General features: G+C 42.4%; 1 protein-coding gene and 2 long non-coding RNA genes across 3 annotated transcripts in view; all 3 read left to right on the top strand.

Annotated features, from left to right (window-relative positions):
* The first annotated feature begins 10,769 nt into the window (after positions 1–10,769).
* LOC135494576 (uncharacterized) lies at positions 10,770–11,429 on the top strand. The gene is made up of 3 exons (XR_010448403.1): positions 10,770–10,804; positions 10,967–11,026; positions 11,354–11,429. It is a non-coding gene; the product is annotated as an uncharacterized LOC135494576 (long non-coding RNA).
* A 308-nt stretch (positions 11,430–11,737) lies between these two features.
* Positions 11,738–13,299, top strand: LOC135494566 (uncharacterized). The gene is made up of 4 exons (XR_010448401.1): positions 11,738–11,845; positions 11,997–12,020; positions 12,235–12,288; positions 13,243–13,299. It is a non-coding gene; the product is annotated as an uncharacterized LOC135494566 (long non-coding RNA).
* Positions 13,300–13,639: 340 nt separating this feature from the next.
* Positions 13,640–17,018, top strand: part of LOC135495020 (uncharacterized) — a 30,677-nt gene continuing 27,298 nt past the window's right edge. The window contains exons 1-4 of the mRNA XM_064783408.1: positions 13,640–13,715; positions 13,837–13,998; positions 14,427–16,721; positions 16,855–16,959. Of these exons, the coding sequence (XP_064639478.1) occupies positions 13,640–13,715; positions 13,837–13,998; positions 14,427–16,721; positions 16,855–16,959 (2,638 nt within the window). The remainder of the gene's footprint in view (positions 13,716–13,836; positions 13,999–14,426; positions 16,722–16,854; positions 16,960–17,018) is intronic.

The raw sequence follows: 17,018 nt of genomic DNA, 5'->3' as shown, positions 1-17,018 counted from the left end.
GCAGCGTTAACGGAGAGAAACACCTGGGCAAATAACTAGGAGTGACATGATGCCTCCAGCTGACCATACACTACAAAGTTGTCCCACCCGATATGATGATATATCTGAACCTTCTTTTTTCCAATTCAGAAAAGAAGGCAGCATGTCCAAAAGGATACAAGCGGAAAGGAAGTGAATGCATTGCAGGTAAGCCATTTGTTTGTGTTCTAGGTTGTTTCCATCAACACAGACGCACGAGCTCGGGGGAAACTTGATATCATCACCTTGGTGTTGCTTGGGGTGTCCATGTTCAGTAGACTTGTTGTGTAGGAGAAATGAATTGGCTTGTGTCAAGCTAGCACCAAATTTCTATACCCAAATCAAGCTAGCCCCATATTTCCAGCACCAAGTTTACTCGGGTCTTACTCGAACTTACTCGGGTAAAGTGTCAAGCTAGCACTAAATTTCCAGCCCCATTTTTGGAGTTTTTGCGTTACATTTTAGTAGGCACAACACCAGTGACACCTACAACGGTACAAATTATTGAAGAATAAAAACAAAAAGTTGACCCTGGGGTGGCGTGGGTTAATACAAAGGTAATCAAGAAAAATATTGATTTGAATTATAGACTAGTATTCAATCTTTCATAAAATATTGATTTCAGTTCTATGCTCCCCGAGTATTTTCAGGAGGGCAGCACCAGTAAGGGGTTCATTTCTGGAGACAAGCAGCTTGGAGATGGCACTTTTTTCGATTGTTCCTCGACCAGACCACATGTGTACGGTCGGGGACGATGCCCCGCATAGCCTCATACCACTCTCGTTCCTAGGTGTGACCCGAATTTTTCAGAAATATTTTAAAAGTAAATTTGGTGATATGAGGCTATGTGGGGCATCGTCCCCGACCGTACACATGTGGTTTGGTCGAGGAACAATCAGAAAAAGCGTCATCTCCAAGTGGTTTTTGAGCTTGGGGTGGTAAGAAAAAATTAGAAATTTTACTTAACAAAGATTTTAAAAAAAATTCTGGTCACACCTAGGAACGAGAGTGGTATGAGGCTATGCAGGGCATCGCCCCCGACCGTACACATGTGGTTTGGTCGAGGAACAATCAGAAAACGTGCCATCTCCAAGTGGTTTTTGAGCTTGGGGTGGTAAGAAAAAATTAGAAATTTTACTCTCGCCATTTCCTTTGCAGTCTCCTGCCCAAAAGGTTATAAGAAGAAAGGAAAGCTATGTCTGAAATCTACTGGTGGAGGTAAGCATTGTGAGAGTTATCGTCAAAGTCCCGGACAGTCGAGATAAAGCTATTTTAAATCATCCAACTTAAAAAGCAAACAAAGCTCTCACTATTGACTTTGAAACTTATTTCTGTTGCAGTGAAACTCAAAGCAGACGTTCTTCTCCTGGTTGACGCCTCAATGTACATCGGAAAGACTCTATTTGAGCTGGAGAAGAAGTACATAGAACAGGTCGTCTCCAACTTCCAACTTGGGAAGAAGTTCATGCAGTTCGCACTTCTCACCTACCACAAGCGTTCGAACCCATTCGCCTGGCTCAAGTTTGGTCGCTCAGAGGCAAAGTTCAACAAGCGGGTCCAGAGAGCAAAATATGCTGGTGGCTGGGCGAACGTGGGCTACGGGATATACTACGCTATGAAGTTTGGGTTCAAGACGCGCTTCGGCGGGAGAAAGAATACGCCGCAGATTATTTTCATTCTTGGGAGCGGACAAACCAACCGAGCCAGAAATGCCATCTTGCAGGCTACCAAAGCTAAGAAGAAGAAGATCAAGATTATATACTTGGCAATCAAACCGAAGGGGACTAAGAAGGAAGACATTGCTAAGGTGTCGTCTGGCAAGTCTTACCACAAGATCATCGATTATAAGAAACTCATATCGTATGTGCCATGGGGAGTGAACGCCATCATTGGAGGTGAGTCTGTTAAGACGGATTCATACACCGACCATCGGAATCAGACACGTGATTGAAATCAGGTACCATAAGCCTAGTTCCACGTTTGGATCGCGTGCCGGACGACGATTGTCAAGCGTCAGAGAATGAAAACCCCCATAGTCTTCTGTGCAAACCTTATTGCAGGCTACATGGTTTTGGTGAAACAGCTAAAACATTGACAGGAATTGGCTTTTGATGAATACTTAGTAGTGTCTCATCGCATTTGACCAACTGATAGGAGTTCAAGGCATGACCTTTAAACTACCTGCAGCTCTGAACTAACTTCTCTGTCGGCGAAACCGGCTTAAAGAGTATCTTTGGGAGAGCCAGTGAGTTGTGGCACAGAGAGTGAGTCCTGGAAAATCGCAGTGTGAAATCTAAAATCATCATCAATTGTATTATTTTAGCCATCAACAACTGCCCAACTGGTTTCGCCAAAAAGGCCGGCAAGTGTGTCAAGATAAAGGGAACCATCTCCTGCAAGCAGGGCTACAAGAAGAAAGGAAAGAATTGTGTCAGGACGAACATCAAATGTAAGTAGCACGGCAATGGTGGTCCTGGATTCGAATGATCTCCACGATGCTTGCATTGCCACAGTAAGGGTTACAAGGGACTCTTTGTTGCTGATGCCTGATGGATAGTCTTTGAGCCACCAACTGCTCGCCATGTTCATTCGCGAATGTGGTGGAAAATCTACCTTTTGCGAATGTGTAAACTTCATGTAACCGGACTCACCCAATTTTCGCAGGGTTGCTAATGCATTTTAGGTTCTGTTTGGGCAAATCAAATCATCAGGACGATAGTTCGTTGTTTTCTCATTGCAGAGATTACGACAATCGTTTCGACGTTGATTCCTGTATCTTACCTTGACTTTCTTGCAGTGAAATACAAATACCGTCACCGAGTTGGAAACTGCCCTGGCCACGACATCAAGACCAAGAACGACCTTCAAAAGAACGAGTGTCTGCATGAGTGTGACACATTGGACGAATGCAAGTCTGTTCAGCACACCAGGCTCAATAAGCTTCACACCAAGTGCATCCTCAAGAAGAGAACCTGCGCGAAGCCTTCAAGGAAGGGTGACAAGAAATACAATCAGTATGATAAAATTGTCTGTCAGAAGGGAACTATGCTCAAGAAGGGAAAATGTGTCAAGATAGGTAAGTTATACTCGTCAGATAGAGGATTATGCTGCAACGGTTCTGATAGTGTCACTTCCTTGGCAAGGTCAATGATCAAACGTGTGTTGAGCGGGAACGCAATAAGCTTGAAGAGCAACATGAATTGGTCTATTTCTCTCCTGTGACTCTTGACATTAACGCGTGACTGAGAATCATACAGTTTTCACCCTGTTGATAATGCTGTTCTTTCTCTCTCACAGAAATACCAACGAAAGAAAAGGTTGGCGTTTGGTTCTTAAACTATGAACTGAAGTCCAAGGTCACTACGAATAAGATCAAGCTTATTACCGGGCCAACCAAGGGCAATAAAACCGCATTTGCCTTCGATGGAAAGGCATCGTACGTCCGCATCTCTGAGAAGGATATCAATACCAAGGTCAAAGGGTCATTTACGATGTTTGCCTACATCTGGCAAGACGCAGTAGTTGACGGTCCAATCATAGAGTGGCAAGGGAAAACAAGTAATCACAAACCAGGAGTCCATCTTTGGATTTATAAAAAGAAGCTCTACTTCAACCTCGTCACGAACCCGGCGAGCGAGAAACAACACGTGCTGTTCCACACCTTTGCACCCTCTGCTAAGAAATGGCACTGGGTGGGGGCGAGGTATAACTGCGAGACAGGAATAGCCTCGATTTGGATTGATGCCATCTTCAAGTCGAAGAAGGTTGGAAAGTTCCAGACAGATTCGTCTGGTACGTTGTTAATGAAGCTGACTCTGTCTGCTACCTTAAACATGCTATAGTCGAGAGAGTTGATATTCAGTTGATGACCATGTCAGAGGGGTCACTTATGTTCTGCCTCTTCTCATAAGTTTGACAGTATTAAACAGCCTCTAGGCAATTGTGTAGGTTTGGGAATTTGCGTTAAATATGTTGCTGAATGATGCAACCACGCCCATGATCGAAGTAGTTCCGCTGCCGCCCAATGGGGCCCTGTGGGACAGTGAGAGAGAATTCATGGAGCTACGACCATTTTGGTTAATTCAATCATAGATTCTGAAGATGTAAGACGATCAAGCAGTAGAAAACACAAGGGATGAGTACCAGGTACTGGAACAAATGTGGCATGGTTGATCTTTGCACAGCACAACGAGTAGCTTCCATGAAATAACTTATAATGTTCTTTTCCACAGGGAATCTGTTCTTTGGCTTCCGCCAAGTGAAGAAGCAAGAAAACAGCTTCAAAGGCAACATCGCCCTCGTGGCGGTCTATAACATCGCCATGACCATCGAGGAGATTGCATTCAGTCAGCAGTGGTGCATTCAAGGCATTCTCCACACCAAAGGTAGGGGCTGTGGGGGGTGTTTGGGCAATGAAGGGTTTTGTCAGCCCGTAGAGGGATACAGGGGCCTGATTTTATCATCTCGAACATCTTTCAGTCAGAGCATTTATGGATACTACATTGTACTTTTGCATAAAACTATCATTGGTCTTGGTGATGGAGAACCCAACTGAGCTAGTCATTGAGCCATGGAAACTTCTGAATAGGATGACATATTTGATCAATGTGTGAATGTGTTCGTAAAAAGGAAAGGCCAATGTGTTCCTGTTCTTACATTTCGTTTAACCATAGAGTGACTGTATGGTTTTATCTTGTGAAGACTATCGCAATCGCAGACTTCACAGTGTTCTGCTTCTTCTTTTCAGTGCCATCAGCGTGCAAAGAAGGAATGGTCTTCGATGGTAAAACTTGTATAAAAAAGAAGAAGTGCACGCCAGGGTTCGAACTTCAGGGGGCAAAGTGTGTCAAGAAATGCAAAGTTGGGTACAAACATAAGGAGGGTAAATGTGTGAAGGAGACCGAGAAGCTACAGAAGTGTAAAAAAGGAGAGGTTATGGTCGAAGGAAAATGCGAGAAGAAGTGTAAGAAGGGAGAGACTATGGTCAAAGGAAAATGCGAGAAGAAGTGTAAGAAGGGAGAGACTATGGTCAAAGGGAAATGCGAGAAGAAGTGTAAGAAGGGAGAGACTATGGTCAAAGGGAAATGCGAGAAGAAGTGTAAGAAGGGAGAGACTATGGTCAAAGGGAAATGTGAGAAGAAGTGTAAGAAGGGAGAGACCATGGTCAAAGGGAAATGCAAGAAGAAGTGTAAGAAGGGAGAGACTATGGTCAAAGGGAAATGCGAGAAGAAGTGTAAGAAGGGAGAGACTATGGTCAAAGGGAAATGTGAGAAGAAGTGTAAGAAGGGAGAGACCATGGTCAAAGGGAAATGCAAGAAGAAGTGTAAGAAGGGAGAGACTATAGTCAAAGGGAAATGCGAGAAGAAGTGTAAGAAAGGGGAGACTATGGTCAAAGGGAAATGCGAGAAGAAGTGTAAGAAGGGAGAGGTTATGGTCAAAGGGAAATGCAAGAAGAAGTGTAAGAAGGGAGAGACTATGGTCAAAGGGAAATGCGAGAAGAAGTGTAAGAAGGGAGAGACTATAGTCAAAGGGAAATGCGAGAAGAAGTGTAAGAAAGGGGAGACTATGGTCAAAGGGAAATGCGAGAAGAAGTGTAAGAAGGGAGAGGTTATGGTCAAAGGGAAATGCGAGAAGAAGTGTAAGAAGGGAGAGACTATGGTCAAAGGGAAATGCAAGAAGAAGTGTAAGAAGGGGGAGACTATGGTCAAAGGGAAATGCGAGAAGAAGTGTAAGAAGGGAGAGACTATGGTCAAAGGGAAATGCAAGAAGAAGTGTAAGAAAGGGGAGACTATAGTCAAAGGGAAATGCGAGAAGAAGTGTAAGAAGGGAGAGACTATGGTCAAAGGGAAATGCGAGAAGAAGTGTAAGAAGGGAGAGACTATGGTCAAAGGGAAATGCGAGAAGAAGTGTAAGAAGGGAGAGACCATGGTCAAAGGGAAATGCAAGAAGAAGTGTAAGAAGGGGGAGACTATGGTCAAAGGGAAATGCGAGAAGAAGTGTAAGAAGGGAGAGACTATGGTCAAAGGGAAATGCGAGAAGAAGTGTAAGAAGGGAGAGACTATGGTCAAAGGGAAATGCAAGAAGAAGTGTAAGAAGGGAGAGACTATGGTCAAAGGGAAATGCGAGAAGAAGTGTAAGAAGGGAGAGACTATGGTCAAAGGGAAATGCGAGAAGAAGTGTAAGAAGGGAGAGACTATGGTCAAAGGGAAATGCGAGAAAAAGTGTAAGAAGGGAGAGACTATGGTCAAAGGGAAATGCGAGAAGAAGTGTAAGAAAGGGGAGACTATGGTCAAAGGGAAATGCGAGAAGAAGTGTAAGAAGGGCGAGACCATGGTCAAAGGGAAATGCGAGAAGAAGTGTAAGAAGGGCGAGACTATGGTCAACGGGAAATGCAAGAAGAAACCAAAATGCAAGAAAGAAGAGGCTTTCGTTATGGGCAAGTGTGTTCCAATATGCAAGAAAGACTGTGTTCTGATCTACGGGAAATGTGTCAAATACTGTGGTAGGACGCATAAATTCGTGAAGGGAAAATGTGTAAAGTCCAAATGCACGGGAGGGAAGGGTCTCTTGAACGGGAAATGTGTAAAGTGTAAGAAAGGAGAGACTTTGTTCAATGGACAGTGCGTGGAACCAAATATGAAATGCGAGAAAGAACAAATCCTGAAGAAGGATAAATGTGTAAAAGGACCAAAATGCAAGAAGGGACAAGTCTTGAAGAAGGGCAAATGTGTAAAAGCACCAAAATGCAAGAAGGGAGAAGACTTGAAGAAGGGGAAATGTGTTAAAGCACCAAAATGCAAGAAGGGACAAGTCTTGAAGAAGGGGAAATGTGTTAAAGCACCAAAATGCAAGAAGGGACAGGTCTTGAAGAAGGGCAAATGTGTAAAAGCACCAAAATGCAAGAAGGGACAAGTCTTGAAGAAGGGGAAATGTGTTAAAGCACCAAAATGCAAGAAGGGGCAGGTCTTGAAGAAGGGCAAATGTGTAAAAGCACCAAAATGCAAGAAGGGACAAGTCTTGAAGAAGGGGAAATGTGTCAAAGCACCAAAATGCAAGAAGGGACAAATCGCGGATGCACATGGTAAATGTATTAAACCCAAAAAGTGCGAAAAGGGCTGGCAGCATGATGAATCGGGGAAGTGTGTACCAATATGCAAGAAGGGATTTGCCTTGTTCCATAAGAAGAAGTGTATGAAGAAATGTGATAAGGGATTTGTCTGGGACGCAAATGGCATATGTCAACCAGGAATTAAGTGCAAGAAGGGACAGTTCTTAAAGAATGGGAAATGTGTGAAAGCACCGAAATGCAAAAAGGGGCAAGTGCTGGAGAAAACGGGAAAATGCGTTCAACCAAAGAAGTGTGATAAAGGTTGGAAGCATGATGAATTAGGGAAATGTGTTCCAATATGCCGAAAGGGTTTTGAGTTGTTCCAAAAGAAAAAGTGTTTGAAGATATGCGGGAAAGGACTCGTAAGGGACGCGAATGGAAAATGTGTGAAGACACCAAAATGCAAGAAGGGACAAGTCGTGAAGAACGCCAAATGTGTAAAAGCACCAAAATGTAAGAAGGGAGAGACTATTGTGAATGGAGAGTGTAAAAACAAGGAAAAAGGCATGCCAGGTAGGTCAAATTTCGGATATCTTATCTCAGGCAACCAAAACATCGTCCTGGCGCCAATGCGAGGTCTTTATTTGGATGATATCAAACTCTATTACATAAAATGACTTGGAACTATCAAAACTTTGATAAGCGACGTTTTGGATAAGCGTGTTTTTATTGATATTTGATTTCCACAAGTGCATAAGGAAATGCCAGTAGTCTCTGAAAATCCAGGTAGAAATATTCCTGTAAGTCCTGATATGGCATAAGCGATCGTTTAGATGGGTACACGAGGCAAAATATGACGATTTTCAAAAACAAGGCCATGTTCCATTTATTTCTCCCAGCGTGTCCTCCCGGAATGATCAAGAGAGACCAGAAATGTATTGACATGGCGAGTAAGTAGGTCAAAAGTCATCGGTCAAGGCAAAAGTGCAAAAGTGTTTGTTGTATCTTTACCAGGACTAAACACACTAACTTAATGTTTTTGAAAACACATCCTCTTCCATCCTCGTGGTCAACGAAGACTAAATTACAGACAGAATTCTTGTTTCTTTAGCATCCCACTATGTTGACGGTTCGTGTTGTAATGATTGTTGTCATTCTATTATCCGGGGTCAAGGTCATTAATGTCCAGGTGACCTTTTCAGAGTTCAAGGTTGATGTAGTCTTCCTCATCGATGCATCAAGTCACATGGGCAAACTTCGCTTCCAGAAATCTTTATTATTCATAAAGAGCGTCATTGCTCGGCTTCCGGTCGGAAAGAACTCCATCCGGGTCTCTCTGATCACCTACCATCACCAGGCAACATCCTGGGCCTGGCTCAACTCATGTAAATCTAAGAAAGACTGCCTGAAGAGAATCCGAACTATGAAGTATGTTGGCGGCATCACCAACCTTGCCTACGGAATCTACTTTACTACCCACAATGCGTTCAGGCCCCGGACTGGCCACAGGCCAGACGCGAGGAAGGTTCTGTTCATCGTAGGGAGTGGACGCTCCAAGAGCAAACGTGCTGCCCAGTTGGAAGCAACGTATGCCCTCAGGGACAAAACGGCAGTGTATTTCTTTGCACTGAGTCCGAAGGCTGATATGAAGTTCCTTAAGCACATTGCATTGTACCACAAGGTATTAACACACAAGCAACTTGATGCTGAGGTTCCGTGGACTGTCAAGGCTATTCTGTTGGGTAAGGATACCGGTCAGTGTACACGGGAGGGGGGGGGGGGGGGGTCGCTCACTGACGGGGAGGTCAACGGAGGCAAAATGTTGGTGTACAATCGCAAGGAAAATATTTGTATCCACCTTTCTTCAGTTAATATAAACTTACCAGATCGTCTTTCGATGGCCGAAATTCAGTGTGTAAAATGGTAGATCATCAAATCTTGTGCGGAAAGTATGAAGCACTTACATAACAGGGATCCACTCTGTCATCATAGTCTTGCTGAGTACATGTATCATTAAATAACTTATATGCCGATGTTCCTATGTCATAATGATACCGGGCACGGTTACATGGTAGCAGAAATACGTCGGCACCACGCTCTGCTACCATGTAACAGTGCTCCGTAATATCTCGAATACTCTCAAGAGTGCAGCTCTGAAACACTTGATGGCACACAGGCACAGGCACAGGCACCTGATGGAATCGAGTTTGAATCAACATGGAATCTGGCTTTGAATCCCTAGTAGTGACTTGCCGCATCGGGATACCGGGCACAGTTACATGGTAGCAGAAATACGCCGGCACCACGCTCTGCTACCATGTAACAGTGCTCCGTAATATCTCGAATACTGCAGCGCAGAGTCTCCAGACCTGATGGAATCAAGTTTGAATCAACATGGAATCTGGCTTTGAATCCCTAGTAGTGACTTGCCGCATCGGGAGGGAGACCCTCAACGACCGCAGCTTCTTCAAACCACCAATAGCACTAAAACAATCAATCATCGTCGGAGTCTATTAGAATATACCAGTTGTTACATTAAGGAAGACATGTGGCGCGTATACCAACTTAACATTCATTGTTATTAGTCTTTTATCTCCATTTGCCTCATGTTGTATGATATTATATATTGGCGAGCCTCGTACCTGTTTATTTTGATGTCATGTATTTGATATGAACATTTGAGTAACATGAATGACACTTAAAGAAGAATATAGGCATGATAAGTCACTTCTTCTTTGAAAATCCCCCAACCCCCGAAACAACACGATGGCGTCCACTGGTGAAACGGCCGCAGGATCGTACTATGCAAATGAATCATGTATCATACAGTGGATCTCTTACTTGTCATCCAATAATCCAAGATGATTATCGGACATATTTTGGTCTTGCCTATATTCTCTCTTTACAAATCTCATGAAACCCTCGGGACACAGTTTCTTTGTTCCGGCTACGATCGTAGACAATACGTCGAATCAACACACACTCTTTGCTCAGGTTCTCCGGAGTGGATGAACTAAAATGCTTCATATTTTCCTGCAAGATTTGATATCCTGACTTCATAGGCATACTGGTTTCTGGCCTCTTGCCTCCGAAGAGGCACTGTTCAGATCCTTACCTCGGTTTTGAGGCTGCCACAATCACACTATCCCTCTAACTACTATCAGTCATTCTTAAGACAAGAAGGTTAGGCCTGGAGTTGTATCAATGTGTTTGAAATAAAAAGTTATCATAGTTCTATCTACACCATTTGGAAATCGCAGGTTCGATTCGACGTATGGTCTTCTTCTTTCAGGTGGCAATGGAACTATGAAACCGTGTAAATTGGGTTTCAGGAGAGTCGGCGCAAAGTGCGTGTTCGGAGCAGGTAAAACATGTATTAATTTGTTGTTTATTGCCATTAATTAGGTGTCATTAATGACTTATTTGCAGTTTCGTCGATTGCAGCTTGAATCAAGAAGTGTGATATCTGAACAGCAATATTCACGCAAAGGATAAAATGAATGCTCATAATAGGATGCTATCATAAAAAACCCGCCACTTACCATAGGGATCCGAGTTGACATTCCTCATGGTCAGCGTGAACTCTTCTCAAAAGAGGAAAATCCCCGCAAACAGAATTGAGTCAACAATTTTTGATGGACATCTAAGTCTTAACAAATAACTAATTGCTTGATACTGATATGACTTTTACAGGTTGTCCCAAAGGTCATGTGAGATCGGCTGGGAAATGCTATAAAAGTAAGTAAACCAAATCGATGCTCTGAAATAGGCTTAATATTTCTTAGTACATCGCTGAGACCTGCTGATTGTAGCAAATGATTGGCCAAGAACTAGTTTGCCTGGCAACTTACCATTTCTTCGAGTCGTTGAAAATTTCTGACGGGTGCTTTTCTATTTCAGAGGGCAAGTGCAAAGCAGGACAGCGAGAATTTGAGGGCATATGTGTCCCAGTTTATGATAGTAAGTTTACAATGTGCTCTTACTCCAATCATTCGTGGATAGAATGAGATGAACAAACAAATTTTTCATCATTGGACAATTCTTTCATCAAAATGTTGGTGATAAACCATGTGCTTAGATACTCAGATGAGAACGTTCCTTTTTTAAAGTTTTAAATGTTTTCCGTACATGTTCCCTTCCACTTGTTCATCAGATACCCACAACTGAATTCACAAGGTTGTCCACTTCTGCTGGTGTTATACACAGTATTACTCACCGGTACATCAATATTTTTCAGAGCCGGTACCAGATTTAAGTAGACCTCATTGATCCATCAATATTTTTCAGAGCCGGTACCAACTCGAACCAAAGACGGTAAGGTACAGGGTCAGTGTGAGTTCCCGTTCATCTACCAGAAGCAGATTTATTACTCATGCACTGCACAGCATGGCAAGGCGCCGTGGTGTTCTCTCACCAAGAACTATGACAAGGAGAAGAAATGGGGATACTGTATTGGTAAGTTATCTATCACGTTCATTTGAAATTATTGTACACACCAAATTTTAACAGGCACATCTTGTAACCAACAAACCGCGACCACAGGTCCCTGTAGCAGAGGTTTGATAAGGGGAAGTGGAAGCAAAGAAGAGGCTAAACTTACAGACAATTCATTGTTCTTTTCAGGTCCTAGGAAGACAATCAAGAACACTTGGTGTTCTTTCCCATTCAAGTTCAAAGGGAAGCTCCGCTACAGCTGCCTGAAAGGCCGCAAGGCTGACAAGACATGGTGTGCTAACACCTTTGATTACGATAAGGATAAGAAGTGGCAGTTCTGTAGCGGTAGGTATCAATTTTAAATCATTCAAATAACTTCTCCATCTTCAACTACAAAACACAATGTTCTGGCTGGCCTACATTCTGTAAAATTGTGAAATTGAGTAAAAAATGTGGCTCATTTTCAAAATATTTGCAACTTTTCCTTTCTTTTCAGAGAAGACCTGTATCCTGTGCAAATGTGAGTAAAGATCTTGTGTAGTTCTCACATTAGCAACACCCATAATAAAGCATGGCAGTAAACGAGGCCAAATAGTTATGTCAAGCCATACAGAGAAAAAGAATTTGTTTTCACTCTGCAATTGGTGACTCAATATAGTTAAATTGCTTTTAGTTGCTTTGCCGAATGACCTTAAGAACTTTATTCAATATAACCCTTTTACCCTTCCTTCCAGTTCGATGCCCAAAGGGGACGAAACGCGTCAACAGTGCATGCGTCAAGGTATCACGTGAGTATTAGCAAAGCCAGCTGCTAGTTGGTGTGCATTGAGAAAAAATGGATGCGTTTCGACACCGGCAGTGTGACGTGAAGAAACAAGGATAAGTACCTTAAAGAAAGGACGACCGAAATGTCTTTTTACAAACCTTTGTATTGTATAACTCTTGTTCACCATCTATACACTTTGAGAGAATGATGAACTTGAATTTAACACATCTACCATTGTTAAAGAGAGGTCCCCAAACGACCCTCTTTGTTTTCCTCCGTTACTTTTAAACTAATTCTCTTCGTTTAGCCCTCTACTACACATATAGCTTTTGATTGTATTTTGTGTTATCAAAAAGAGTTCAACTGTTTTTGGTGCACGATTGAATCTAGAATATCTCCTGCAATCCTCAAAACACGGTTTCTATCTTGTCTCTTGTTGCCATCTTGGCATTTCGTCGATATGACAAAAATATTCGAACAAATTTTCCCGTTATAACAGACCAAAATCAAAATTACGATCAACACCGTCTATTTTTTTTATTTTTTTTTTAATAAAAAAAAAACACCGTCTATTTCTGCAAATTTTCAATCTTAAGTCGATCAGAAGCTTGGTAAACCGTGTTAAGCTGCTTTCAGGAGAGTCGGCAAAGTGCGTGTTGAGAGCAGGTAATACATGTACAACGTATTTGTTTTAATTGATACTAATTAGTTTTTTTCAGCTAAACAAATAACTTCTGATATATCTTTACATGCATATTTCCTTTTTGAGTGATCTTAACTCCTTCTAACCAAACTTAAATATGTTAAGACTATTTAAGGTATCTTCGCTGCATCTTTGAAGTGGACTATTAATTGGTATCAAAATGATTGTTGTAAAGCTTTTGATTCCTGGAATGATCTCGTCAGAGCTTCCTCGGTTGTTTTTTTTTTTTCGGTTGTTGACAACAACTGTTAATGCGTGGCTCCTTCTTTTCAGCCCCCTGTGGCCCGAACGCGAAAAAAGTTGAAAACCAATGCGTACCAATATACAAATGTGAGTCACAATGTTCACGATTCTGACACTGTTATATTTCAACACACTTTGAAGTATCAACACTGGTCCAAGGGTATTCAAGCCAACTACATCTACTGTGTGTCTTGTGCTTAATCTGGAGGCTTTAGTTCCATTATTGAACATTATCTTCGAAATTGTTGTTAAGGAATATGATGGTTAGTTCAAGTGAATTTTAATCTGTGCAATGAAAGATACTACAAGACCTTAAAATCCATGTTTTTATTTCACAGATAAAATCCCCACGTTTGGTGGAACAGGAAAGGGGGAGAAGTGTCACTTGCCGTTTAGGTTCAAGAGCAAACTGATCACAACATGTATTATGAGTGGTCAGAAGAAACCGTGGTGCGCCACCACTGAAAACTTTGAGAAGGATAAGAAGTGGGGATTCTGCATAGGTAGGTGGCGAAATATTTCATACAAGTTTGTTTCACTCTGTGATTCTGGCGATTCTTGTAATTCCTCAACATTGATACTTATCATATGCATTCACCAAACTACCGCCTTACTTGATTTCAGGGCCAATCAAAACACATGGCGGGAATGCCAAAGATGGCAACTGCATATTCCCCTTCCGTTACAAGGGGTCGTACCATTACAGATGTCTCCAATATGGCGTGAAAACGTGGTGCTCCACGACTGCTAACTATGACAGTGACAAGAAGTGGGGCAACTGCAAAGGTGAGCTGGAAACTGGTTGAAGACAACAGTAATTGTGTGATAACGTTGTTTTACACTGTTAAGAAGTTTATATGGTTTGTGAAAAGGTGTGTCTGCAGCTAGTAACCTGCATTGGTATTGGTCTCGTCACTCCCCCAATAGGTTAACAGGATGACGAAACCAGGCTACTTTTGGAGCATTGAAACTAGCTGATGACTACTGTGGTTGCTGCACTGCACGGTGTTGTTGTTGATGGCACATTTATAAGAAAAAAAGTATCTCTAGCTGTATGGTTGTGTACGTGCAGATACAGCGAAACGATCTGAAGACGAATTGTTCTAATGTCTTCGTGTTTTGATATGCCTGCATTCTGTAATCGAAACGCCGACAAACAGATCGAATTCATCCAAGAACATCTACAAGAAGATCTTTTCTTTCATTATCCACAGAAATAAAGAAAGTGTGTAAAGTTGGAACGATGTGGGATGGCAAAAAGTGCATCAAGTTGAAGTCACAGGTTATCAGCCTTTTCCCCAAGGCGGATGTCCTCTTTCTCGTTGACGCATCCAAACTGGTTTCAAAGACCCAGTTGGATAAGATCAAGGCATATCTCCATAACGTCCTCCGTAAGATCCCGGTCAGCCCCGATTCAATAAGGATTGGCATTGCACTCTTCGGGAAGAAAGTCAAAGATCTAACTTGGTTCAACTCGTTCAAGAATCGAGAAGGTTACCACAAGAAGGTCCAGAAAATCAGCAACATTGGCGAGTTTGGAGATCTCGCTGAAGCTCTCAAGTACGCCAGGACGAAAGCATTCACACTTAAGCACGGGAGTAGGAAGAAGTCGCCCCACGTGATCTTTGTCATGTCGTCTGGCCGAATAAACAAACCAAAGAATGCCATCAAGGAGGCAAAAAGTACTGGTAGTGCTGGATTTCGGATTTTTTACGTTGCTGTTGGGCCAGGTCCTGATAGCAAGACCATCGTTGCTATCACCAAGGCGGGCAAAGGTCATTTCCTGTTGGCGACGGAATCGAGGCTGCTCAAGCATATCTACTGGGTCTTCAAGGTCGTTGTCCATGTGACCAAAGCTAAATGCCCGGGTGGATATAAAATGATCAGGTCGAAATGTTATGCGAAATGTGATCATGGAGAAATCATGATGGAGAATGGGGAATGCAAGAAAGACAAGAAATGCAAGAAAGGGTTCGAACATGATAAGACAGGGAAGTGTGTTCCTAAGTGTCAGAAGGGATATGAACATGTCAAGAAGAGTTGTAAGAAGAAGTGTAAAAAGGGCCTGGTGCGCAATAAGAAGGGGAAATGTGCAAAGAAACCTAAGTGTAAGAAGGGAGAAGTCTTGAAGAAGGGAAAATGTGTTAAGGCAGCCAAGAAACCAAAGAAGTGTAAAAAGGGAGAGGTCTTGAAGAAGGGAAAATGTGTTAAGGCAGCCAAGAAACCAAAGAAGTGTAAGAAGGGAGAGGTATTGAAGAAGGGAAAATGTGTTAAGGCAGCCAAGAAACCAAAGAAGTGTAAAAAGGGAGAGGTATTGAAGAAGGGAAAATGTGTTAAGGCAGCCAAGAAACCAAAGAAATGTAAAAAGGGAGAGGTCTTGAAGAAGGGAAAATGTGTTAAAGCAGCCAAGAAACCAAAGAAGTGTAAGAAGGGAGAGGTCTTGAAGAAGGGAAAATGTGTTAAGGCAGCCAAGAAACCGAAGAAGTGTAAGAAGGGAGAGGTCTTGAAGAAGGGAAAATGTGTTAAGGCAGAGAAGTGCAAATGGGGCTGGACACATGACAAATCTGGAAAATGTGTACCAGTGTGCAAAAAAGGGTTTGCTTTGTTCAAAAAGAAGAAGTGTATAAAGGCGTGCAAGAAGGGACTGAAGTGGGATGATAAAGGAAAGTGTGTAAAGGGTTCAAAGTGCAAGAAGGGACAAGTCTTGAAGAAGGGCAAATGTGTAAAAGCACCAAAATGCAAGAAGGGACAAGTCTTGAAGAAGGGCAAATGTGTAAAAGCACCAAAATGCAAGAAGGGACAAGTCTTGAAGAAGGGCAAATGTGTAAAAGCACCAAAATGCAAGAAGGGAGAAGTCTTGAAGAAGGGCAAATGTGTAAAAGCACCAAAATGCAAGAAGGGAGAAGTCTTGAAGAAGGGCAAATGTGTAAAAGCACCAAAATGCAAGAAGGGACAAGTCTTAAAGAAGGGCAAATGTGTAAAAGCACCAAAATGCAAGAAAGGAGAAGTCTTAAAGAAGGGCAAATGTGTAAAAGCAACAAAATGCAAGAAGGGAGAAGTGCTGAATAAAAAGGGCAAATGTATTAAAGCCAAGAAATGCAAGAAGGGTTGGAAGCATGACAAATTGGGCACATGTCTGCCGGTATGCAAAAAGGGGTTTGGGTTGTTCAAAAAGAAGAAGTGTCTAAAGGTGTGCAAGAAGGGATTTGCATGGGACAAGAACGGAAAATGTGTAAAAGGACAAAAATGCAAGAAAGGTTTTAAACTAGTCAAGGGAAAATGTACCAAGGCAGTCAAGTGCAAAAAGGGTGAAATCATTGTGAAAGGAGCTTGCAAGCCGAAGTGTAAGAAGGGGGAGGTCATCGTGAAGGGCAAATGCGTCAAGAAAGTCAAGTGCAAGAAGGGAGAGATTATTACCAATGGTAAATGTGTGAAGAAGCCAAAGTGTAAGCCGGGCGAGAAGATCGTTAAGGGCAAGTGTATTGGGAAGAAGAAACCAGCTGCACTGGGTGAGTAGTGGTTGACATCCAAACACATACTCTGGCGCAGGTTGTTTTGTGATTCAATGTTTTGAAATCTTTCCTTCAGTTGGTCTCTTTGATGCAAATTATGTCTGTATTTGAATTTATAATCCGATTTCAGACATCTGTCCACCTGGGAAGGTCCACCATGGCAAGAAATGTGTCAAGACATCTGTGACCTGTCCACCTGGCTTCTTGTTTGTGATGAACAAATGCAGACTGAAAGGTAAGTTAAATCCAGTTGTCGTTTAAAGAACTTGCGGGACTTACTCAGGAAAGTAAGAC

This window comes from Lineus longissimus, chromosome 10, assembly GCF_910592395.1.
Source record: "Lineus longissimus chromosome 10, tnLinLong1.2, whole genome shotgun sequence".
NCBI lineage: Eukaryota > Metazoa > Nemertea > Pilidiophora > Heteronemertea > Lineidae > Lineus > Lineus longissimus.
This window is presented reverse-complemented; position numbering and strand designations above follow the sequence as displayed.